Consider the following 24824-nt stretch of genomic DNA (forward strand, 5'->3'; position numbering starts at 1 on the left):
TCGCAGCCTTGGCTGCATATCGCGATCCGCCCCAGTGGTATCTCATGCAAGAAGGAATGCGACATAATTGGCCCCCACGCATCTCTCCTGCTATTGGCTTCAGCTCTGCCTGCGATAAAAGCAATAAAGTGGGTTACATATACCCTGAACGATAAGAAACGCCGCCAAATCGCTGATAGCAGCGAGCCAGAACATCCGTCAGTCGCCGCAGTTGGACAGCCAGAACAGCCACACATACACCGTTATGCAACCAGAGTAGCCAGCACTTCCAGGTAGCAGAATAGACAAAAATCAATAGATTTAGCTGAAAGCTACGCCTTCCCCCCCAGCACGCCGCGTACGAGTTACGAATTATACAAATACCAAACATCCACGTGCGGAACCTTCTTGACAGACACCTCTATTGTCAGTTTTTTTTCTCTCCACGTAGCGAATAAAGACATACTTGCGCCTCTACTCTTTCGTACAAGCCGCAGTGTATGCGTAGTTTTGTTGTTGTTTTTTCCTTTCGTGTAGTATCTGGGCACTGTACGTTGCGTTATACTACCTGGTCCATGCACTTTTTGTACCACCATGTCTATACTATGTCTGGGATAGTAGCCTCGCTTCTGCTTTGTTGGGGGAAAAGAGGGGAGGCGTTGGCATCAACTTCTCTGGGTATATTGGGTATTTTGTTCGCACGGACGCTTTCCTAGCCTTTGCTTGTTGAGGGTTTTTCTACGTGGCTTTTTTTGCGGTATTTTCCTTTTTTGGTACCGTCCTTTCTTTCTACGTTTGTCTTTCTTGTTTTTTTACTGTGAGACCTTGATGTTTAGTTTTGTTAATTGCAGAGGGTTTTCCGGTATAATTTCTCGCATTGTGTCTAGATGAAGAATTAATAGTAGGTTTTTGGATAGTTATGGTTCCTCGTTTCATTGAACACCAATAGCTTGATTAAAGGTGTTTTCCAAAGGAGTGAATTTTCATGATTCGTCTACTTTCTGCCTTCATTTGTGTCTCGCAGTGCGCTGCTGTCCGCTCCTAATCATTCATGGTCGTCGTCATGTTGATATCAGCGTATTTCCCAACGGCTGCGCAAATCGTATTGTGGCCGATGTTGCCTAGGTAGAATTCACAAGGGAGTGTTGTTCAGGGTTGAATCTATGGTCAAGTCTTGAGACAATTACAAATACCAGGTGAGCACCAAAGCTTTATACTCATTTGGGAAGCCGTACCAGCTCACTGGCTCTGAGGCTACGATTTTCCAGAGGTTGCCAAGGACATTTTTGCTTGGCTTGCTAGTCCACTGTGATACATAGTGTCATCGTAAGTTAGGCAATAATCTTAGTAGCCTAGCAGAATGTATTTTCAACAATGGGGTAGGCTGCATGCAACCATAGCAAAAGCTGAAGTTACCTATTTTTTCTCTTTAGCAGATAATGCATACGTATCTTCCAAGGCCGTAACACATCAATTTCCAGCAGTGATGAGGGAAATCTTGGCGATTTCTTTTATGGCGCGGATACACTATACTGAGTGTCTCTGTTTTCGGACTTTTGTACATACGTGGTTCGGACTTCTATTCACAAAGGTAGCATTTCACGGGCACATCATTCCCTTTTATCACTGGGTATTTTTTCGCGACTCGAAGGAACGATATGCCTCGGTCCACTACATATTTCTGGAGCACAATCTAAAATACTGTTTACCGGCGATTCAATTGGTAGTGCATGTCGCTTAACCACAAGCGTTATTCTGTTCAGATAGAACTATTTGCGCTTCAATTGTGTACGTACTTATCATATCTGAAGAGCCGTGTTTGAAATATGCAAGAATACTGGGATTGTCTGCATGCCATGTACATGTATCTGCGAGCAATCTTAGACACGGATACGCACACGCCGAGGACGTGGTGTTACACAATTCACCGAGTCCGGGGCGGATTGGGGCGGGAACGAAATGCTTGATCATCATTCCGCCTCGAGCGGCATATCGAACTAGATCCTGGGACATAATGGGGTATATGTGTTTGTCATGCATCTTCTACCAGGCTCGTCATATTGAACGTCTTTGGTTTTAAGGGTGTGTAGAGGAAGTTTGTTATGCCCCTTAATCTAGAGACCTCGTATTGCTCTCTGGGATATGCAGCTGGCGATAAGATGCTGGACTGGCCGGATAAATCGCACCGCGATCATGTTTTATCGACAGCTTCCATCTTGTGCTTTTGATGCGCATGAACATGTGGTAGCTTAGCCTTGTTGACTATGAAAAAGATTAGGATGGGATAAAACTGGGGTAGATTGGCTTCAGGTTTCAATTACCGACATGGGCACTTTGATGATGTTGTTGAAAGGACGTTTTCCCCAATGGTTCGCTGACAACGTGCATCATGCGGAATGACTCCGGTGAGATTTAAGGATTGCGTTTTGTTGCCCAAGCACCCGCGCCGCACCGTGTCCGTGTGCGCCATGTTCGGATTCGCACGACGGTACAATAGGCTCGTGCTCCAGCGGAGAATGATGAGGCGGCAGTGGCTGCTTATGCAACCTTCATTGACCAAAGTCGCCAACGAGGATGCTGCCAAGTATGCAGTATGTAAGTACGTAAGTAAGTAGGCAGTATGAGATGTTAAACAGGGGCTGGATATGGCCTGCCAATCCGGGAGTTCAGCCCAGCAGCTGTAAAATGACGCTTGGTAGACCTTGGCACTACTGTAAACCTGCTGCGATCTGTGGAACGACGATCGTGCCACTGCCTGTGGTTCATGCTGGCTGAACTGCAATCGATCAAAGTACGTTCTGGACAAAGAGAGGCTGTGCGTCATATTCAACACGTGGTCAGGTCGCCGTTCTAACAGGGTGTCGGGGCAACGAGGCGCGGCGGGACGCGACGCTGCGGTCTAGACGCATAGACATACAGGGAGTCGGAGGTGCGATGATGTATCATGTATCTATCACGTGACCCTTTGTGACTTGGACGCGATCTGTACGTGGTCAGGCATCCCGATCCTTCACACATCCTTCACGCCCTCCAGCCAAACATTTCGCTGCGGACCAGGACCGTCGCGTATAATCAATTTCTTTACTGCTAGACCGCTCGCCACACTACTACGGATTTGTTGCAACTCCCCCTGCGCCGGCATCTCAAATTCAGCCAGCCGTTAGCTTCGTGAGGGCTTCCGCTTCCGCTTTCAGGTGGCCAAGGTACGATGTCGATAATAGTGCGCATGAAGGAATCCTCCACCGGAAGTACCTGACATTCCCCTGCTTGGTCCAGCACTTGTGTCTGTCCCAATGGGCTTCAAAGGAGCGCATCCTCCCATGCGCCTCACGGCGGGGAGGCGGGTGTGATCGGCGGTATTCCAAAGGAAATGTCTCCGAGCCGTATCTCTAGCCGCAGACTTAACCTCATGCGGTTCGTGATATGAACTCTATACACACATATGATTGATCACTGGAGAATCTGATTCTGGTGGCGCTCACGCCCCTTTGGCGCCAACGTTTGGGCTGTCTTGGTCTATATCTCGACCTGCTCAAATGCATCAGACGCGCTGTTTGCTTGCCATGTCTTGCCCTCGCAAAACACCGCGAGCATGAGTTCAACAAACACGGCTGGCGAGTCGATCGCCTATCGCGTCATCATCCCAAGCGTTCTCGGGCCTGTTGTTGCATTGCCCCTGTGTGGCATTCGAATGTACACGAAACTGTACATATTGCGCAATACAGGATATGATGATTGTAAGCAACCCACCCGTCTGCATCTTTGAGGACAATGCTTACAGTATGATTAGATGCGATTGCTTTAGCGACGGTACGCATTGGCATTCGGATAATACTATTCCACGCGCATGGGAATTGACAGGAGTCATAGATTCTAGCCCTTGGATTTTCAATCACTACTTGTTACCGTAAGACGCAGACGTACAACTATCGAAAACATGATCACAGCTAAAGCGACTCAGAGACGACCAACGGCTTAGGAAAGCATATCTGGGATGTGTCACCCTACCAGTTTCACCAACTGATGAAGGTAGGCATTGGCTGCATGCACCTTGCAACTGTTATCTAGCAAGTTACTTACCATCACCACAGATTGGTGACATCGCCGGCCCGATCTTTTACAATCTCTCGACTCTGTGCATCAAAACATCGCTTTGTCTCTTCTACCTGCGCTTCTCCGTTTCCAGAGGGTTCCACTTCGTCATCTATGCTCTCCTGGCTGTCTGTGTCATTTACAGCAGCCTTGCCGCGTTCGGTTTTGCCTGGGTGTGTCAGCCTAAAGAAAAATACTGGGACTTTAGCATCACGAGCGGGTCATGTGTCGACCTTGATGCCTTGTTCTTGGCCAACGCATGTATCAATGCGGCGACGGATTTCGTACTTCTGGTCTTGCCACTGTTTATCATCAAAGATCTCACCCTACCCAAACGACGCAAGATTGGTGTAGCACTGTTGCTAATGACTGGTTCTTTGTGAGTTGGCCACTTGAAGTCATTCAGTGAAGCTTTAGACTGATCGCATCGCAGTGTTCTGGTTGTCAGCATAATTAGAGTCGAAGCTGTGGTCAGAGGCATGGGAAAGATTGCAAAAGACGGGACTTGGGCCATGGTTACAAACTTCATCTGGATGTCAGTTTGCCACTCGCAGCACTTCACGTATACTTACTAACGTTGGTAGTCTTGTTGAAATGTGGATGGGCGTCATCTGCACATGCCTGCCTACACTGCACACATTCGTCAAGAATCGATGGGCTGCGCGACGCGCCAAACTTGCTAAGAATAACGGCAATGCTATGCCGTACCACCAATGGATCGGACTACAGGATACCCCAGAGAAACCATCATCGGCCTTAAAACCAGTCGCGGTTATAAATTTTTTGGATTCGAAAAGTCATGGAAGCGACTCGTCCATGGCTCGAACAATAGTATGCGAAGAAGCTTCCTTGCCTCCTGTTTCGCAAAGCAACACTCGGTCTACAGCAGTTCCAGCAGTGTGAATTTGGATCATTGATAGTGACTGAAACACTGTAGCTCGATTGGAACAAAACCCTGTATGCGCTTGAGTGCACTGGATTTGGAATTTCTTCTACTTTCGCATCCCATTTGCGATCTTCTCGGCCAACATGTACAACGTGCCTTGTGGATGACCTGGAATACTGAAAGGAACCACCGAGTTATCGACAACGCGCAATCCCTTGACACCGAACACCTGGCCCTTGGAATCCACAACTGCGCCTTCCATTGCAGACTTGCCCATTGCGCATGTTGAACTTGCGTGCCAGATTGGCTGTGCAGATTCTTTGATAAACTTCAAGATATCAGCATCAGAAGATACCGCGTCACCGGGCGCAATTTCTGGACCAACGACGTAGTTGGCAATGGCGCGACTATTCCAGGCTTCACGGACGCGCTTGAATGCTGCAACGAGGACTTCTCCATCTGCGGGGTCAGTCAACCAGCCCAAGTTGATGACTGGTGGATCGGAAATAGACGCGCTACTGATTGTGACGTTTCCTCTTGACAAAGGGGTGAGCAACGTAGCACTAATCGAACCAATGGTTGGGTAGTCTTGGCTGCCACTGGGAAAGCCAGAAGCAATATACTCGATCTCTGGCCAATCCTTGGGGAAATCGGCTAGCAACTTGGCCGTACGAGACGAGAAACTCGCACGATTCTTGGACGGAAGTTTTTCAAAAGAGAGATAGCCTCCTGCAGAGCTATATGGACCCGAGGCGTTGGAATAGTATTGCTGTAATGCGACAGCTACTTGGGCGGGCGTGCTGAGATATGTGCCAGTGTTTGGGACTTTGAAACCACGTAGTACATTTAGGAAAATCTGGTCCCAGAGATTCTGGCCTACGCCTGGAAGGCTGGAAACGACTGGAATGGAGTGTTCGGCAAGAGTATCTGCGGGTCCAATACCTGCATTGAATGTTAGCACGTCTGTATCTGTTGACGAGAAACATGTTGGAGTAATTTACCGGATAGCATAAGTAGCTGTGGTGAATGAAACACGCCTGCCGAAATGATGACTTCCTTCTTCGCAGAAAGCACATAATTCTTGCCGTTTGTAGTTACGGCTACACCAGTTGCCTTTTTGCCATTGTCAAACAGGACTTTACCGGCTTGAGATCGCAAGTAGACGACTGGACCTGATGAAGGAGAAGCGAGCGTGTCGATATAGCTACTTTTCGAGGTGCTCCTTGTTGCATTCTTCGGATCAATTGTCGTAGGTACCCAAGCGCCTCCATCCAATACTCCGCTGCTAAGTCCCTTGATGCTGAGCTTCATACCTATGTCTTGTAAAGCACGTACTAGCCAGCTTTGCGCAGGCTACAGATTTTAAAGTATGCAGTCAGTTCATGCCTCACAAGCTACTTGATTGGATTATCAGACTTACGTCGACCCAGTTCGCCCACGATACCTGCAGCGGACCACGCAGCGAATTATCGAATGCTGAAGCATCATAACGCACCGTAGCATTTGGCGCATTTCGCTTCTCCAAGTTCGGCGGAGTGAGCGTGCTGCTCTTCTTGAAAAACGGAAGAACTTTGTCAAAGACATAGCTCTGGTCTCCCACTAGATCAGCCCAGCGCTGGTATGATCCAACAGTTCCTCGGTGGTAAGACATGGTGTTGAGCGCCGAGCTTCCTCCCATAGTCTTGCCCTGCGCATAGTGAATGCGCCGGTTACCAGCCGAGGGCTGCGCAGCAGCTAACAAATCCCAGTCTACAAGAGGCTGGCGAGGATAGTTTTCTGCGGTTCCGAGAACAGGCATTACGAGGCCATAGTACGGCACTACGGATTGGTTTCCATTGTCTTGCTCGTAGAACCCGCCGGCTTCCACAACGGCGACGGACGCAAAGGCAGAGAGTCGTGTTGCTAAGACGAGCCCAGTCGTACCACCGCCAATGACTAGTATCTCAAGTCAGATTGCAGGAACACTCCAAGGGACATTTTCTGTGGGAACAAAGTATTCAGAGAGAGAGAGATTTCCGTACCCACGTAGTCAAAAGAAGCGTTTCCAGGAGTGCCCTCACGAACCGCCGCTGCTTGCACACTCGTGATAGAGATGAAGCTTAGCGCGGCAACACTAGCAGCCCAGCGTGTCATGCTCGGCAGATTGTACGTGATCGTTCTTGGAGCACTCATCAAAAGGCTTAGCGGTCGCACTAATAAACAGTAATTACCCGTTTAAATTTCCTTTGGGCGCTGATCGTAGTCACGGGAAATGGGATTGTGGAGATGTTCTCGGAAAAAAAATGAGGCACGAGAAGGGAATTGTTCTCTTCTTTCCATTCCTTCGCACACCGCTGTCCCTTGGACCTGGGCTCTTTAATGAGAAGGAATAGAAGAGACCTGGAGGCTGGGTCCGGCTCACGAGCTGAGTCGTGTGCCGTCCTGTGAAGGGCCGACCGCAAGCCCACACCAATCACAGAGAAACGGAGACTTACAGATACAGGTACCGGCATATTGGAGGCTTGCATGTTCCCTTGTCTCGGGCGCGCATGAATGATGGTCGCATCGTCACACTCGCAGCTCCATCGAGGCGTGTACTCCGTTCGTGGCTTTTGTTCTGTTCCAGCCCGCGCCAGCGCCAGCGCCCGCCCGCCAGCCCGCGCGCTTGTGGAGAGGACCGTCCAGGCCCTGTGCCGCAATGCATGGGTTGCAAGCGTGGTTCATTACTACACACGTTCCCTGCACACGTTCCCTGCACACGTTCCCTGCACACGTTCCCTGCAGAGCGAGAAGAGCCCCAAATGTCGAGAATACGATGCGTATCTTGTCAAATGTCGGTCTGTTCATGCGAACCATGGAGAGTTTGGGTCGAGTTGCGTTATTCGGCTGTACTAGTAAAACCCCCATTTCCCCTTTCACACCCCTCTTGCCCCCTTTCTGTGCTCACCTGGAACCAGATCCACGGTCTCTGTATTCGGCGCGTATGTAGTCAGTCTGTGTCATGCTTCTAAGATCTAGCTTGTTTATACTAGAGGCCTATTTGGAGTAGTTTGGAGTCTTTGCTTGGAACCAACCTTTGCTAATAGCACATAGTAGTGGCTTTTCGTTACCCGTATCTATCGACGATTGTAAGGTCAGGCGAAATTGAGCAATGACTTTTTGTGTGAGTCGCGGACAATTGGTATGGGGTTTCGAGTTCTTTGACAGTGGTCCATGCAATGTCTATCATTCCTCTCCCCAGAGAGTAGAATCGCGTGACTTTGGCTTGGCAGAAGAGGCTTCGGGCCGTGTTTTGGGGTACCCGGCACCGCATCCGTTGCAACGTCTTTGTCAGGTGAGATGCAGGTATGTAAAGTCATTGTGAGATTTGAGAAACGCAATTCGTATCGAATTCAATTCGACTGATTGTTTACGCAAGGGGTCGGATGAGTGATATGTCGATTGTCTCCTCCAAATCATGAAGAGCATTGTCACATCTTCGTATTACATAAAAGTGAGAATATTCACGAACCGACCAGCACTTGTCAAAACACAAGGCCATCCCAAAATTGCAATGCTGATGTTTTTGTTACTCTATTCTAAAAAAAAAAGCCACCGTGCACATTCCAGTTGTACGCCGCCGCCTTCCTTTTGTACAATATACATCCGCAATTCACCAAACCAGCCCAAAGCTGCCCGAATTCAATCCATCTTGCCTACATCAAAACGGATTTTTCTGTCATAATTATCGCCTTGGTTTTTTCCAACACAGCGAACATGTCTTCGTCTTCCTTGATGCGCTCCCCACCGCTTCCGTCCATAACAGAAAGACATTGCTGTATGTGCAGCTCGTCTCGAAATGTCATCTCACTGACCGCATCCCATCCAAGCTCCTTTGGTTCTCCAATAAGGACAACTGGGTCATCAGGAGCAGCTCGTCCCGTCATGGAGGTTACTGCTCCTAGTCGATCTCCAGCTCCAGAACTAACCCGCTCGGTGTAGCTAAAGAGTGAAGATTTATCAGCACTTGTTTCGAGCAGTGTGTGCAGAGTAGTCCTTACCGTATTGTGAACGATAGTGGTTTGTTTTCGCTGAACACTTCCAGATATATGGGCAGATGGACTTGTTCTATGTGAGATTGGAAGTCCTCCGGTGTTACTTCGGGGCGACGGGTATAGAACACCATTACCGTAACCGTCATGTTTGCGGTGCTACGGGTGTTTGAAACAAGGCCTGTAGATGAGAGAAAAAACAAATAGTATCGTCAAGATGGGCGGGCTTGGAATATAATGCGATTTGCAGATGATCGTAAATGGCGGAGGAAACCAGCTGTTTTAGACCTGTCCACGACGAAGCTACCGGCGGAATCACACGCCGGTTTATGTTTTCTAAAACTATTAGCACATGATCGGCTTACCGTCAATGCACAGGCTACATTCTAAAAGGGGTTCAACACGCAGTGACTACGCCGAAACTTTGAGGCAAATCATCACACATACCTGGCGATCAGAACCACTTGTTGCCTCGTACGTCGTGGCGGATAGTGGGGCACGTAATGAACGATTCGCTCAAGGCAGGTCAAACGGCTGATACTGACTCTCGATTACTGTTTTCTGTTTTCCTTGCTTCTTTTCCACGGAGCTAGCTGCGGCACTTGACAGTTGGCCTGTTTTCGAGACTGTGCCGCACTCCAAAACCAATATTCCAAGACTTATCAGTGGGTACTGACGTTTTAAAGCAACCAAGTCGCTGCTATTCAGTTGACAGTTACTGCTCGTTGGGGTCGCAGCGACCCCTTGCATAGTATAGGGGGTGGTGAAAAAACCAGTTTGCCATCGGGGCTGGGCAACGGCGACAACGGGCGCTGGGCAGGAAAGGCTATTACCCCCTTGATGCCAACACTCCAGCATCGCGAGAGATAAGACAATAAAAAAGAGCCGCGTCGGCTGCGTACGACGTCTTGTAGTCGGCATCGGAGCGTACCCCGTACCCCTTTTGACCGTTGGTGGAGCCCGGGCACCGATTCCGAAGTGGGTCTCGAAGATTACCTGAATCGGACACTATCATTTTCGCACCATACAACTAAAGAAGATGGGGGAGTTCAATTTGGCTCGGACATGCAAAAGTCAACGCTGAAGCGTCCATTGATGGGGTGTTTGGTGAACTACCCCGCGCTGTGAGGGGTAGCGGACTATTTGCCACCGAAGCATCCGTCCACATGCTCGCAGCGACACTCCACGGGCCGGACCGCGCATCCGAGCGTCAAGATGGTACCTCTGCTCATCTTGAGACATTTTGAGATGAAAAGAGCGGCCAAAGTTCAGTGACGCTGACACTTCTCGCTGAACATTGCCTACAATCACCAGTCAACCGAGGAGATGAAGTTTCGCGATGGTACGTATGATTGCAAACAGCCAACATTAATTTATTTGAATTTTGGCTAATGTAACCTAGGCATGTGGCTGGTCAATGACCGCTTTACAGTCCAGCATGCAGAGGAAGTATACACAGTTACCCCTCGTGAAGACAACAAGGCAATCACACTGCTCTGTCCGACTAAGAAGATATTCTCTCGTGGCGATACCCTCAACCTGAGCACTGTATCTGTGGAAGTCGAAGCCCAGTTCGATGGCGTCATTTCCCTCGAAGTCACGCATTTTGCCGGTGCAAGGCGTCTTGGTCCGGATTTCGATCTCTTCCCGGACGGAAAGCCCGAATGCAAGGGTGAAATTGTCAAGAAGGACAGAGGTACTACAATCACCTCAGGAGCCTTGAGCGCCACTGTCAGTTCCGATGAGCACACTTTTGATATCAAGTTTCACGCTACCGATGGATCGAAATCGTTGACTGCGCTGGGCCACCGCAGTGTAGGCCTCGCCTATTCACCGGCTTTGAGCACACCCAAGACCGCTGGAGACCTAGGTGCTCACAAGCATTACATGTTCACTCAGACTGACTTGAGTGTTGGTGAAACCATTCATGGGCTTGGCGAGCGTTTTGGGGCCTGGAACAAAGTCGGCCAGAACATTGAGATATGGAATGAAGACGGCGGCACATCAAGTGAACAGGCCTACAAGAATGTCTCATTCTGGCTCAGCTCAAGAGGATATGGCGTCTTCATTGATACTCCCGATAAGATTGACCTGGAAATTGGAAGCGAAAGGTGTGCTAGACTGCAGACTACAGTGGAAGGACAACGGTTGAAATGGTAAGATTGCCAGATACTTGGACATGACAACGACTGACTCTTAAAGGTACCTCATCTATGGCCCTACTCCAAAGGAAGTTCTCACAAAGTACTCCATCCTTACTGGAAAATCGAACCGTGTGCCTGCATGGTCGTATGGACTGTGGCTTAGCACCTCTTTCACGACTTCTTACGATGAAAAGACAGTCCGCCATTTCGTTGAGAAGATGTCTGAATCCAAAATTCCCGTCGAGGTCTTCCATTTTGACTGCTTTTGGCTCCGTGCTTTTCACTGGTGCGACTTCGTTTGGGACCCTGAGTCCTTCTCCGACCCTGCAGGTCAAATTACACGCATGAAAAAAGAAGGACTCATCAACAAGGTCAGCGTCTGGACAAATCCATACATTGGGCAGGCAAGTCCAGTTTTTCAATACGCAGCCGACAAAGGCTATTTGCTCAAGAAAACAAACGGCGATGTATGGCAGTGGGATCTCTGGCAGACGGGCATGGGTATTGTCGATTTTACGAACCCCAAAGCATGTGAATGGTTCAGGGACTGCATGGAGAAGCTTTTTGAGGTCGGAGTCGACTCCATCAAGACCGACTTCGGAGAGCGTATTCCCACCAAGGAGGTCCAGTGGCATGACAAGACTGTGGACCCGAACCGCATGCACAACTACTACGCTTTCGTCTACAACAAGATAGTATACGAGGCAGTCCAGAAGCGATACGGAAAGCATGAAGCTATCCTTTTTGCGCGCACGGCATGCGCTGGCTCTCAGAGATTCCCACTTCACTGGGGAGGTGACTGCGAGTCTACCCCTGCTGCATTATCCGAGTCAGTACGCGGGGGTCTGAGTCTGGGACTTGCATCATTTGCATTTTGGACAAGTGACATTGGAGGGTTCGAGGGTAAGCCGCCGCCTTGGATCTACAAGCGTTGGGTTGCATTTGGCCTACTCAACTCTCACAGTCGACTTCACGGCTCAAGCTCGTACCGTGTGCCATGGCTGGTCGATGACTCTTCTACAGAGCCTGAGAGTTGTACTGATGTGCTGCGACATTGGGTGCAACTCAAGCGCAGCCTTATGCCCTATCTCTATGCTCAGGCTGAGGAGAGCATCGCAAACGGCTGGCCGACTAGCGTGCGTGCAGTGGCTCTGGAATTCCCAGATGACCCCACATCTTGGTACTTGGATCGCCAATTCATGGTTGGTAGCCAGATTCTGGCTGCTCCGGTCTTTGAAGAAGATGGTACCGCTGAGTTCTATCTTCCGCCTGGTCGCTGGTTCAGCTTCTGGGATGGCAAAGAAGAACAAGGCGGCCGATGGGTCCGGGAAAAGTATGGATTTCTCCAATTGCCATTGTTCGTTCGTGAAGGCACTGTGTTGGTGCTCGGACAAACTCAAGGCGAGGACGGCTTCGGATACGACTGGCTCGCTTCTGGCGGCGAGGTTAGACTCTACGGCGTAAAGTCAGGTGATAAAGCAGTGTTGGTGGATAGCAAGGGCGAGCACAAGGGTATTTTGGAGGTCGACGCCAATGGCGAAGCCAAAGGAATGGATGTGCTGAGCGGGGATTGGAAAGTCTCAAAACTGGGATAGTAAGGGCAGCATAACGCTAGAATGTGAGGGGTCATGCAGTGCCGCGGGACAATATTCGTTATGCAAGATAGGGATACAACCTTAGGGATTAGAACAGCAGTCATGTTTGCTGCATCTTTTGAGTGTGAGCCGTCCAGGTTCTCACTGTGCATGTTGCCTATTGGCGGAAATTCAACATACTAAATCCCCGCCCCTCCCACTACTGCACCCCAACAACATTCCACTCTCCCCCCGGATTTGGGTTCTTAGTGATCGGCAAGCCGCATCCCCACCAAGCCGCACGTTTAGAAGGTTATGAGGGACAAATTGTTGGAAACTAGGAGCGGGCTTCCGGCTGAATGCTTGGTGTCTAATACTGGTTGGATGGCCCGATGACCAACATGCATCGATACTTTGCATCCCGGGGCAATTGGTACCTTGGCCAACAGCTTCTTAAAAGCCGCGGGATACCAGCAGTATCGAGTTATCCCTTCTTCTTTCTCAAACTGATTCGAGGACCAGCGAAAAAATGGGGCTCTTTTTCAATTTGGCCCTCGCCATTTTTGCTGGCACGGGCAGTTTTCTCTTCGGATACGATTCGGGAGTAATGACTATTGTTATTCAATCTCAAAACTTTCAAGATTTCTTCAGGGCAGATACAGCATCGCCGATTATAGGTGCTGTCAATGCTACGTTTTCGGGTGGAGCCTTTTTCGGCTCGTTGATGTAAGGATCGAGCCTTTGTGGCAGAGGCGAGTTGTATTGACAATTGGCAGGGGTGGGTTTACTATGGACAGCGTTGGTCGGAGAAAGACCATTATGATTGCCGCTTCCATTAATCTTATTGGGGCAATCCTTCAATGCGCCGCACAAAATCTCGCCATGATACTGGTTGGCCGAATCATGGCGGGGTGGGCGGTAGGTCTGCTGTCCATGTCAGTGCCTATTTACCAAACGGAATGCGCTCATCCAAAAACGCGAGGTCTGTATCAACAAGGAAACACTGAGTTGTTGAAGACTAAACTGGATAGGTCTCATCACCGGAGTCACTCAGCAGATGATTGGAGTAGGATTTATCGTCTCGACCTGGGTGGGATATGGGTCCTCGAAGGTCCCCGTTACAAATTCCTTCTCTTGGCGTTTCCCACTTGCATTTCAATGCGTCCCATGCATAATTCTCATTGCTGGCATACTGTTTTTCCCGGAATCTCCGAGATACCTTGTCGAGACAGACCGTGCAGATGAAGCATTGAGAGTACTTCGGAAGCTGCACTACGATGGAACCAATGATGACTGGGTTCAAGCCGAATTCAACGAGATCAAGATAACCAGCGATGCGGAGCGGGCAATCTCCGCACCAGGATGGAGAATCATGTTTACGGTATCTGCGTGGCGCACGAGATTGATGCATGCTACGCTTGTGCAATTCTTTGGGCAGATGACTGGGTACGTTTTTTCCAAACACTTGCTCTTTGATCCAAACTGACAGTAGCGCAAGTATCAATGTCATCGGCTACTACAACACGATTCTTTACAAAAATCTAGGTATCACTGGCGATAAGAACCTCCTTGTAACGGCTTTCTACAACCTCGTCGGCCCCATTTGCAACCTTTTCTTCATTATCTTCCTCGTCGACCGCGTTGGACGTAAGAAACCTCTTCTCTTTGGCACTATCGGTATCACCATTGCGCTCATCTGTGAAGCCATCATCGGATCCCAAGTCGAAGGAGCTACTGGATCGAGAAGAGACTCCCTATCTGGCGCTGGCATATTTTTCCTATTCCTCGTCTCATGCATTTTCAGCGTATCATTCGGTCCCATCTCTTGGGTATATGCTTCTGAAATCATGCCGCTGAGTATACGTGGACGCGGTTCGGCATTTTCGACTGGAGTTGGTAACTGGCTAGTGGGCACGATCTGGAATCAGGTCTCGCCTATTGGCTTGGACGATATTACTTATAGATTTTACTTTATTTTCGTGGCCTTTAACATTTGCGTTACACTGCCCACGATTTGGTTCGTTTTCAAGGTACGTTTGCATCAAAGTAAGAGACGTAATCAAATTGCTAATAGGTGTTGCAGGAGACTAAGCAGCTTACGCTGGAGGAGATTGACTTGCTCTTTGGCGACGAGGACATGGGTACGCTGGCTGGTGGCTTGGACGATAAGCAAAAGCAAATCGAGTTGGAGCGCATTGCAAGCGCGAAGAAGCAGCTGGCTGGCTCCAGAGTCACTGCTGTACACTAGATGGATGTTGCTATTGAAATGGCTCTCAACTGATAGGTGACACTGCGGGAGAAGCTCGCTCCGGTACCGCAGTTGCACATCTCACAAACCCATATTTGTCAGTGAACTTATTGATAGTGAAGGAAAGTGGCTCCTGGAGTCGGATTTCATATTCATTGGATAGACTTATTGACTTCTTGCAATATTTTTGATACTGCCTGAACCTCTAGCTGAGGCTGGATTCGGGGCTGATTATTAAATCAGTTAATTTTTGCATCACGTACTGGAGTTATATATGAACCTGCCTTGCTTGACATCTGACACATCGCTTCAAGTCTACACCTTCGAACACGAGAAAAAAAGTCAATACACAATATACAACTCGCAAAATAGACTGAATGGATCCCCGAAATCCAAGTGAGAGCTGTCCATTGACACTTCCGAGGTACAATGGTTAATTCAGGTAGCATACGGGAGAAGAAATTTGCCGAAGGCTCACGCGAAGCATTGCTGTAAGTAACAGCCTGCCCTATCATCTTAGGCTCTCGTAAACATGCTAACAAGAACAGACGAAAACGCAACCAGTGTTGAGTCGCCTTTGCTGCGACTTCCGGAAGAGATACGCTTGATGATCTGGGAGCAAGTTTTTGGAGGCTATCATATATATGCATACCCGAGACGCAATAGCACTAGAATCTCAATTGAATTTCGGAGCGAGGACACAACGGAATCCTGGAGCACTATATCTGCAAAAAGAAGACAGGGGCCCATCTTGATCCTGGCGACTGTATGCCGCCAGTTCTACATGGAAACAGCATTGCTCCCATTTACCCTCAACCCCTGGCACATGGATTGCGAATATCTCAAGGATTTTCCCTCTTATAACGAGAACTGCCACGTACGAGCAAGGGAGCTGACAACCTTGGTTGTCTCCTACGATGACACCAATGATATCTTTATCGACGGGAACAATTTTCCGAACCTGAGGACAATACTTTTGTGTTACTGGGGCTTGCAGCGGCCGTGGTTCTATCAGAATAGCAAAAAACCCCATTTTATGCCTCTCAGCTTTGGAAATTGGGTTTTCGAAAAGGAAATGCTGAAGTTCACGAGGGTGAAACGGGGCGATCAGTGACATTGTCGTGGCAGAACTGTAAAACGTATCCCGGAGATTTTAAGAGCGGGCCGCTCTTGGAAATAGAACGTCATAGACGACATAGAGTAGTGAAATCTATGATTCAAGAGCCATTTGGGCAAACCTAATTCTCTAGAGGCCAATAACAAGGGAACGCTTTAGTTTCCAAGCCATCATTGTTCGCTCTCGCCACTCGAATTTCGACAGCATTCCCAAAGCCACTCAGCTCATTTTTGAAGACATTCTTCATGAAATATTGCGGCTGTCTGCGTGTTGTTTCTATGGATACATGCGGAATACACCTAATCATCGCTGCTAGACTGCGGAACAATCCATGATTCGCACCTGCAGGTATTGGGATATCGGTGATCCGACAATACAGCATGGGAGTTCCAAGAGATCGAGAGGATTTTCTCCATTTTTCTCTTTCATATCTTGTTCTGGAGTAATTCTAAAGAGTTTTATAGCTACAAAAGAGAATGCAAGTGTGCGGCGAGATTGGAGAGAAATGATAGTTGAAGGGTAAGCTGGGGCAGTATTTTGAATTAGTGTTATGTATCATAACTTCCACCATGTCAAATAAGACAAATGGAGATTATTTTTATGATTCCTTACTTTCCCTAAGAGCCTTGACACCAGTCTGCTTCAAGGAGCAATATGTGCAATGACTACTTGATATTCGTTCAAGATGCGTTCTCTCCGCCTTCATTCGAGATGTAGTACAAAACAAGTTTTATGTAGGGGAAAAAAGGTAAATGAAACTGGCGGGTAAAAATTAAAAACCTAAATTGAATATCTTTGTTCTGCTCATCACGAGTGAAATAATGTTCACACAAATTCTACAGACCAAAAAGACATTAGAAGCAAAAAGATTTCCACCCAAAAAAAGATAGAGTAGCTGAAGCACGTTTCTAGATACTGTTAGTGATTGGATTCGAATGACTCCTTGTGAGTAGGTATTGCTTACCGATCGTGCGTCCTCCGGGTTATGAGCCCGGCGCGCTTCCGCTGCGCCATTCAGCTTTTGGACTACCAATTGAGTATGAAGAATATTTCAAATTACATGCAATATAGATCAAGAAGGGTGTGAGTCAGTGGATTGACGTGCTATCGACCAATCTTGAGACAATTATTTTGATTCAGTGACTGGACCGTGGGTGGGGGTGCGAACGCATTTTTTCTGCTTGCTAGTGCGGCGGGCGTCGGACAGTTGCGGCCATATGGGGATAGTGGGACGATTTTGGCTTGCCATGGTAAGGAAAACATAAGGACACAAATGTGCTTGTTTGTGAATGGAAGAGGACGCCGTTATGTCGGACTGGAAACAATGCTTTTGCATAATACTGGCATGTAGAGCCGTGTCCAAGGCAGAGGGAATACCCAACTCTACGTCAAGACTTTGCGTACATACTTAATGTCTGGAAAAGATTTTTCTTCTGCTTGAACTTCAAACTGATCATCCCAGCTAGCAAGGAATGACGAGGGCGATTCTCGACGTTGCTCGTTGGTGTTGGTGTTGGCGGACATGCATACTTACAATAGGCGGGGGCTCTAAAATGGGATGAGGCTAGAAGCGGTTAGCGTCAAAACGCGACTCCACGCGACGCGTCGATAGCGCTTTAGAATGCCTCCCCACGCCAGACAGTGGATTGACATTGTCTACACGGACCGATGAGTAGCTATTCCCCAGGCATTCCCTCCTCGTTCGATCCTGCTCTGCTCAACTCGGAACTCGAATTTATCCACGGCGCGCCTGCTACTCCTTCGTATTCTGACGACATCGGCGCAATTCAGCAGTGCATCGCTGAAGACATTGATAAGAAGACCCGCGCAGGAGTCGTCATACAACACCGTGCTTGGAGAGTTGCAGACGTGTTTCGAAGTGAGGGCGAAGGACTAGTTGGTACTGCTGGTGTGAATACACACTGCAACCAGTACTAATCCCCCTAGAAACACCCGCAAAGCGCCGTCAACATTTGCCAATCAAGCGCTGTCCGACTGACGTATCAACTGGAGACCCGTCATTTCCTTCTTCACCTCCAGCATTCGCCATGCCACTCATATCATCCCCTATCGCATATCCGCCCAGCTCATCAATGCCACAACCGCCGTCGCCAAAGAAGAGAAAGCGCCCAGAAGATGCCCGTGAGCCGTTGCAGGATGTACCAAATAATAATACCACCCGCAAAATTGGTGGGTTTCTTGACGACTCAGATGATGAAGAGGACATTGCAGCGCTCAAGGAGCATACCTTAAAGAGGAGGGCAGTGAGCAGCATCAAAGATCTACCCGAAGTCCCAGAAGGATTTGCCGACTACACACCACCGGCAAGCCAAGATGAATTGGCGGATCCCGAATCGATACCAGTCGAAGAGCTCGACAACTACAGTTTCAAGTCGCAGTCACAATCGCCCGTCAAGCGACCGCATACGTCACACGAACCTACTTCAGCACAACCCATGCGTGGCATGGTGGCGCGCAACGCAGCTGGGAAAGTAATATACATACCGAAGAAGGCAAAGCGCCAAGTCGAATCATATGAAGAAATCATCGCCGCACGCTCGGAGCCAGTTCAAGGAAAAGCGAGGACCAGCTACTACGGGCTCAACATTCACCAATTGATGGACGAGGCCAAGACATTGGATCAAGAGAAGGCACTGAGCAATTCAATGAAGAACCTCGAATTACCAAAGCAGTCTGTGGAACAACCCACCAGCAAAAGTGGCAAGAGTAGTCGTACGCTCATGTGGACCGAGAAGTACAGGGCAAAGAAGTTCACAGATCTGGTTGGAGACGAAAGAACACATCGATCAGTACTGCGTTGGCTAAAGGCTTGGGATCCTATCGTCTTTCCAGGATCTGCAAAGGCAAAGCCGAAGAAGGCCAAGAATGGGTTCGAGGAGGACGAGCAAAGGCACCGCAAGATTCTACTATTGACTGGCCCTCCTGGACTTGGAAAGACTACTCTTGCACACGTCTGTGCGCGGCAAGCAGGCTACGAGGTTCAAGAGATTAATGCATCCGATGAGCGCAGTGGAAACGTTGTCAAAGGCCGTATTCGAGATATGGTAGGGACTGAGAACGTCCGTGGCATCAACACCAGCACAGCAGATGGTAAAGTTCGTAAAGCTGGTAAGCCAGTATGTGTCGTGGTTGATGAGGTAGACGGTGTAGTAGGAAGTGGTGGCTCGGGTGAGGGTGGCTTCATCAAGGCCCTGATCGACTTGATTAATTTGGACGAGAAAAATTCAAAAGCACTTGGGCAGGGGCAATCAAATACCGGAACAAAGAAGAAGAAGGGAGACAAATTTCGACTACTACGGCCACTTATACTGATATGCAACGATCTCTATCACCCTTCGTTACGGCCGCTACGACAGTCATCGCTGGCCGAGATAGTGCACATCCGCAAACCTGGCCTCAACATGGTAGTTTCTCGCATGCAGGATATCTTCACCAAGGAAGGCATTCAATGCGATTCTGACGGTGTTCGTCGGTTGTGCGAGGCTACATGGGGGGTGAGCACAAAGAAAGAGGGTGGAACAGGTAGTGGCACAGGCGAAGGTGATATTCGTGGCATCATGGTAGTCAGCGAGTGGATAGCAGGGCGATTACGAGCTACACATGGTTACAGTTCCAAAGAGCCGCCACATCTCTCGCGGAAATGGATAGAAGACAATCTCATCAACGACCTGAAGCATGGTGGGGGAGCTACTCGCAGCTTGGGGCGAGGCGGTGCGAAGGATGTGGTTGACCGTGTCTTCCGCGAAGGCGCTGGCTTTCCTAAACAAGCGGAAACTACTGACCCAGCAACGGCACTAGCGAGAGCGAAAAGCGGTGTGATCGGTGTTGCTGAAGCGGCAAAGCGGCGCGCCATGGATCGTCTTAGGGAGATGGTCGATACAAGTGGCGATTGCGACCGTGTTGTGACTGGTGAGCTTGCTAAAATACTGGGTACTCAGGGTGTATTAACGATGAACAGACTGCTTTACTGCATACCCTGAGAAGCCTTTCCAAGACGACACCTTTCTCAGCAAACCCAACGCAGCTTACGAATGGTTGCATTTTCACGACACAATCAACGCAGCCGTGCATGGCTCACAGGAATGGGAGCTTGCACCCTACCTTTCCAACTCCGTGTTAGCATTCCACGATCTATTTGCCTCACCCATTCGGTCGACTACGAATCCCGTAACCGATCCGGACGCGCAGCCAACTCCCTTTTCCGGACCTGGCGCAAGTTTTGCTGCAATGGAGCAGACCAAAGCTAGCAGGGCTCAATTGATGGCGTTGCAAACAACTCTGAGCTTGTCTCTAACTCGCATGTTTCGAAGTCCAGAAGAGATGGTCATGGAGCTGATACCCTATGTCTTACGCATGTTGTCACCAGACGTCAAACCTGTTCTCGTCAACACCGGTGCATCGGGATCAAAATCGTTTGCCACAGCCTCAGTACGCAAAGCCTCAGAGAAAGAGTTGGTAAAGAAGGCTGTCGAAGCCATGGTCGCAACTGGAGTTCGCTTTGAGAAATCTAGAATCGAAACAGAAGAAGTGTCACACAGGAGTGGAGGCTTCATTTGGCGCATGGAGCCCGCCCTCGACGTCCTAGCCACCTTTGAGACTCTCGCGAGCAAGAAAGACGAAAAAGCACGCTACGCCGTGCGAAGTGTCCTCGAGCAAGAATGGCGGAAAGAATCTGCGATCCGTGAACAGGCCAATCGCAAGCGCCGCGGAGGTCAAGACGAGTTTGACGATGACGTAGAGGCAGGAAAGAAGGAGGAGATGACGACCGAAGAGAAGATTGCTGCAGTAAATCAGAAGGCTGTCAAGCGTGACTTCTTCGGACGAGTAATACAAGAGACGGATGCGAGCAAGAAGGAGACGAAGAGGCGGCAGGATCTTGGGGAGACGCAGGGAGATGCGGGAAGGATATGGGTATCGTTTCACGAAGGCTTTTCGAACGCAGTCAGGAAACCTGTCACCATTGACGATATTATGCGGGACCTATAAGCCTGGGGCCCGTGTTTGGATCTTCCCGTTATGATAGGAATCACGAATTTTGCACACTGTCCTCTCTGGATTGCTTGCGTTGATGTCATGTACGCCATTGTACCACGAGATGTACTCGGCCTTCAGCACCTGCCCAATATGGAAATTCTTTGGTTACTGATAACGGAAGTAGGGAGAATCGGTAATGCAGTAGCACATGATTGAGCACAAGGGTGGTCAACTCAAAGGGAGCATCCCCACTTTTCCGCCCCCATCTTACGCCCGTACAGGCGATCTGGCCGTGACACCGCCTGGATAACAGCCGTTGTGGATTGGCAGCCTGGGGATTAAACGATATAATGCCATTTCTTGGCAGTTACGTGTGGATATAATTTGCGCTCCAACGCCCCTGTCTTTAGTTCCAGCCGTTGCACTGCGTATAGCTCACTGTTCATGAGCAAAAGGACCCTACGCTACTAATCCCACAATGGCCCCACTCTTGCTCTACTGGGATTTCTACTCGTCCTACCTCAAGTGCTCGCTCAACCTCGTCCTCGCCCGACTATACACACCCCAGAACCCTCCGCAGCGCGATCTCACCGGCCAAACCGCAATTGTAACCGGATCAAACAGCGGCATTGGACTGTGCATCGCCATTCGACTAGCCCGACAGGGCGCAACCGTCTACCTGGCATGCCGAAACCAAGCAAAAGGCGATGAAGCCGTCGCCCACATCAGATCGCAACTGGGCTCCTCGGGCAAAACCGCAAACATCTTCTGCTGGACCCTCGACGTAAGCGACATGGACAGCGTCCGCACCTTTTGCTCCCGCTGGCGCACCCAAGGCACCCCCATCGACATGCTCGTGCACAACGCGGGCATCCCAGACGTGACGGGCTCGCAGCGCCGCTACGACGAAAAAGGCCTCGACATCATCTACGTCACAAACCTCCTCGGCTCCTTCCTCATGACCTCCCTCCTCGAACCCCTTCTCAGTCCCTCGTCCCGCACAGTCTTTACCAGCAGCGTCAGCTCTTACCTCGCCCGCGACACGGTCCTCCTGCCGCGACCCCCACGGCCCGACCACGCAAAGAGCAACGTCGTCGCGCGCCTCTGGCACCGCACCCGCGCCGCCCTGGGTCTGCGCGACAGCGCGGCCCTAGTCTACGGCCAGACCAAGGCGCACCAGATCCTCCTGGCCACTCTGCTGCAAAACCACTTGGACGCCTCCTATCCCGACAACAAGAGGACCGTCCACGCCTTCTCGCCGGGCTTCACGCAAAGCCCCTTGTTCAAAAAATACGACATGAGCTGGCGCACGCTGCTGTACGATCCCGCCTTTTCCTTCTTGTACTACACCGAGACGGTGGTGGCGACGGACACGGATGAGGGCGCTAAGACGGGCGCATGGCTGGCGGCGTGTGGGGGCGAGGACGGCGTCCAGCGAGGCAAGTACTGGGAGTGCATGGAGAGCGAGATGACTGTGGTCGAGTATTGGAGGGAGAAGCTGGGCGAGGACAAGTTCAAGGAGGTGGCGAGGCGGATTTGGAAGGTGTGGGAGGAAGATGCGGGGTGTGAGTGGGATATCAAGTTTTAAAAAAAAAATTACCCCCACCCTCTTCCTTATGAGCGGTGAAGATGAATGCTTTGATGAGAGAGAGAGAGAGAGAGAAAGTATGTATGAGAATTTTTTGGAAAATATATATATATATATATACGTTTGAAAAACAGAGGTTCTTTACATTCATGAGTATCTTGGCGCGTATGTTTGCTTCTTTCTCCTAAACCCCCTAACCCCTCTATCCAACAGAATTTACACATAAATCCTTCTCTTATATCTTCTCAACTATTGCCATGAGCTGTTCACACTGGCACTCGCCTGGCAGCTCGGCGCAGTGTATGACCTGTTGGGGTCACTCTCCCAGGTGACAGTTCCTCCACTGTCAATCTTGACAAACTTGTACGAGATGGAGGATCCAGCGGCCAGGGGCACGGTAATGGTCCAGATAGGGTTGCTGGATGTGTAGCTAGCTGCGGACAAGGCAAGGCCGTTGGCGGGAGTCCAGTTACCTAGCTGGGCCGTGTTGCCAGTGATTTTGATGGTGTCACCGGGAACAGTGGTGACGCGGTGGGTGAAGGAGACGGAGACGGCGGTGGGGCATGCGGTTGGTGTGGCGGTGGCAGTGGCGGTGCGGGTGGAGAGGGTAGTGCCAGTGGTGGGGGTAGCGGAGCCGGCGAGGAGGACAACGGGCTCGCCGTTTGTGACGGAGACGCAGATTTGGCCGTTGCTATCGGCAGAGACGGTGGCGCCGTTGCCGTAGACGTTGGTCCAGCGGCCGTTTGCCTTTTGCGTGTTGAAGCAGTGCTGGGTGTTGGAGTTGCCGCCAGCGTTGGTGGTGAGGACAATCAGGTTGCCGTTGGCACGGCTCCAGGCGTAAGCCGTGTCGGCGACGTACAGGTGGACGTGGTCGTTTCCTGCGAGACCACCGGCAGCCTGTCGGGCGGCGGTCAGTTTCTTGATGGCTTGGTAGAGGTTGGCATTGGTGTTGAAGCCACTGCGCCACAGATCCTCTCGGTTAGCTGGGTCGTCACCACCAGCGTATCCCTGCTCGGTACCATAGTACAAGATGGGGATACCACGTGCGAGGATGACATAAGCAAGAGCGTTCTTGAGCAGAGTCTGGTCGTTCTTGACGTTCAACCAGCGCTTGTTGTCGTGGTTGTCGAGGAAGGTTCCCAAGGCAGATGGGTCAGGGAAGGTGTTGCTGACAGTGTTCATCATGTCTACAAGCGCCTGGGAAGAGCCCGTTTGCTGGTAAAAGTTGTTCATCGGGTAGTAGACTGCGTAGTTGAGGAGGCCGGGCATAAGCTTGGCGTACGGGGCAAGGTAGGCTGGGTCTCCGTCAAACACCTCGCCAATGTTGTAGACACCGGTAGCGGCAGAGAAGCCAGGCCAAAAGTCCTTTTCGACGTGCTTGACGGTGTCGATGCGGACACCGTCGAAGCTGTACTCGTTTACGAGCCAGTTGACCCAGGTGTTGAGGAGCGTGCGGATCTCGCTCTTGGTGGTGTAGATGTCGGGGAGTCCGGCTATTTGACATACCTCGACACTGGTTTGGTTGTTGTAGTCGATGTTGCAAGGAGGGTGGTATGATGAAGCCTGGTTGAGAGGTTCAGGGCGGTTGTTTGTGATTGCTCCAGGACCCATGTGGTTTGCGACAACGTCGACCATCATGTAGATGCCCTATGATGAGTAAGCAAATGTACTAGCTATGAACATAGATACTAAATCCGGACATACCTTGGCATGGGCAGCGGCAACCAAGCTCTTCAAGTCGGCAGCAGTGCCGTAGTTTGAGTTGACGGCATACAAGTCCTCGGCCCAGTAGCCATGGTATCCAGCAGCCTTGTCTACAAGTTGGATTAGTACTGCTCTGTGTTGGCAGAAGCCGTGATGAACATACTTGAGACGACGGGGGTAATCCAAATGGCATCGAATCCAAGTCCCTTGATGTAGTCGAGCTTAGACTCGAGGCCCTGGAAAGTTCCACCGCAGTAGTTGCCGAGGTCGCTGCACGCTGAGCCGCCCGTGTCGCTGCTGTTGCGGGCAATACGATCCGTCAGGACAAAGTAGATGCTGCGGGACTTCCAAGCATTGGTGTCGGCGGCGGAGACGATGCAGGTGATGTAGAAGAAGAGGGTGGTGAAGATGTTGAGCAACAACATGTTGAAGAGAAGGGGGGCTTCCCGGGCCTGGTGCTTGAAGGGCTCTGGTGAGGTGGTTTCGA

At 50.1% G+C, this 24824-nt stretch overlaps 8 protein-coding genes across 8 annotated transcripts; 5 read left to right on the forward strand and 3 right to left on the reverse strand.

Annotated features, from left to right (window-relative positions):
• Positions 1-3542: 3542 nt before the first annotated feature.
• PSV08DRAFT_366787 (uncharacterized protein) lies at positions 3543-5010 on the forward strand. The gene is made up of 7 exons (XM_014218362.1): positions 3543-3716; positions 3770-3789; positions 3850-3886; positions 3941-4008; positions 4071-4450; positions 4505-4606; positions 4656-5010. The coding sequence occupies exons 1-7, from the start codon at positions 3572-3574 to the stop codon at positions 4972-4974; spliced, it is 1071 nt and encodes a 356-aa protein (XP_014073837.1). The 5' UTR covers positions 3543-3571; the 3' UTR covers positions 4975-5010.
• On the reverse strand, positions 4868-7640 carry PSV08DRAFT_383243 (uncharacterized protein; the record flags this gene model as incomplete). Its single annotated transcript, XM_014218323.2, has 5 exons — positions 4868-5899; positions 5959-6310; positions 6378-6892; positions 6979-7115; positions 7432-7640. The coding sequence occupies 5 exons, from the start codon at positions 7638-7640 to the stop codon at positions 5064-5066; spliced, it is 2049 nt and encodes a 682-aa protein (XP_014073798.2). The 3' UTR covers positions 4868-5063.
• Positions 7641-8493: 853 nt separating this feature from the next.
• Positions 8494-9267, reverse strand: PSV08DRAFT_406087 (uncharacterized protein). The gene is made up of 2 exons (XM_014218324.2): positions 8977-9267; positions 8494-8917 (listed from the first exon to the last, which is right to left on the reverse strand). Exons 1-2 carry the CDS (start codon positions 9114-9116, stop codon positions 8632-8634), a joined length of 426 nt encoding a protein of 141 aa, XP_014073799.1. The 5' UTR covers positions 9117-9267; the 3' UTR covers positions 8494-8631.
• Positions 9268-10293: 1026 nt separating this feature from the next.
• PSV08DRAFT_413199 (glycosyl hydrolases family 31-domain-containing protein) lies at positions 10294-14933 on the forward strand (the record flags this gene model as incomplete). The annotated part of the gene is made up of 8 exons (XM_014218325.2): positions 10294-10309; positions 10370-11123; positions 11170-12647; positions 13363-13411; positions 13462-13667; positions 13717-14131; positions 14184-14715; positions 14769-14933. The coding sequence occupies 8 exons, from the start codon at positions 10294-10296 to the stop codon at positions 14931-14933; spliced, it is 3615 nt and encodes a 1204-aa protein (XP_014073800.2).
• A 429-nt stretch (positions 14934-15362) lies between these two features.
• On the forward strand, positions 15363-16047 carry PSV08DRAFT_357327 (uncharacterized protein; the record flags this gene model as incomplete). Its single annotated transcript, XM_014218364.1, has 2 exons — positions 15363-15424; positions 15498-16047. 2 exons carry the CDS (start codon positions 15363-15365, stop codon positions 16045-16047), a joined length of 612 nt encoding a protein of 203 aa, XP_014073839.1.
• A 1671-nt stretch (positions 16048-17718) lies between these two features.
• Positions 17719-21113, forward strand: PSV08DRAFT_212404 (uncharacterized protein; the record flags this gene model as incomplete). The annotated part of the gene is made up of 3 exons (XM_014218315.1): positions 17719-17950; positions 17998-19980; positions 20030-21113. 3 exons carry the CDS (start codon positions 17719-17721, stop codon positions 21055-21057), a joined length of 3243 nt encoding a protein of 1080 aa, XP_014073790.1. The 3' UTR covers positions 21058-21113.
• Positions 21114-21523: 410 nt separating this feature from the next.
• Positions 21524-22672, forward strand: PSV08DRAFT_233136 (uncharacterized protein; the record flags this gene model as incomplete). Its single annotated transcript, XM_014218365.1, has 1 exon — positions 21524-22672. One exon carries the CDS (start codon positions 21524-21526, stop codon positions 22631-22633), a length of 1110 nt encoding a protein of 369 aa, XP_014073840.1. The 3' UTR covers positions 22634-22672.
• A 32-nt stretch (positions 22673-22704) lies between these two features.
• PSV08DRAFT_212411 (carbohydrate-binding module family 20 protein) lies at positions 22705-24762 on the reverse strand (the record flags this gene model as incomplete). The annotated part of the gene is made up of 3 exons (XM_014218366.1): positions 22705-24280; positions 24338-24447; positions 24501-24762. 3 exons carry the CDS (start codon positions 24760-24762, stop codon positions 22883-22885), a joined length of 1770 nt encoding a protein of 589 aa, XP_014073841.1. The 3' UTR covers positions 22705-22882.
• Between the last annotated feature and the right edge of the window lie 62 nt (positions 24763-24824).

Source organism: Bipolaris maydis (assembly GCF_028858645.1).
Source record: "Bipolaris maydis strain C4 unplaced genomic scaffold PSV08scaffold_19, whole genome shotgun sequence".
NCBI classification, from domain to species: Eukaryota; Fungi; Ascomycota; class Dothideomycetes; order Pleosporales; family Pleosporaceae; genus Bipolaris; species Bipolaris maydis.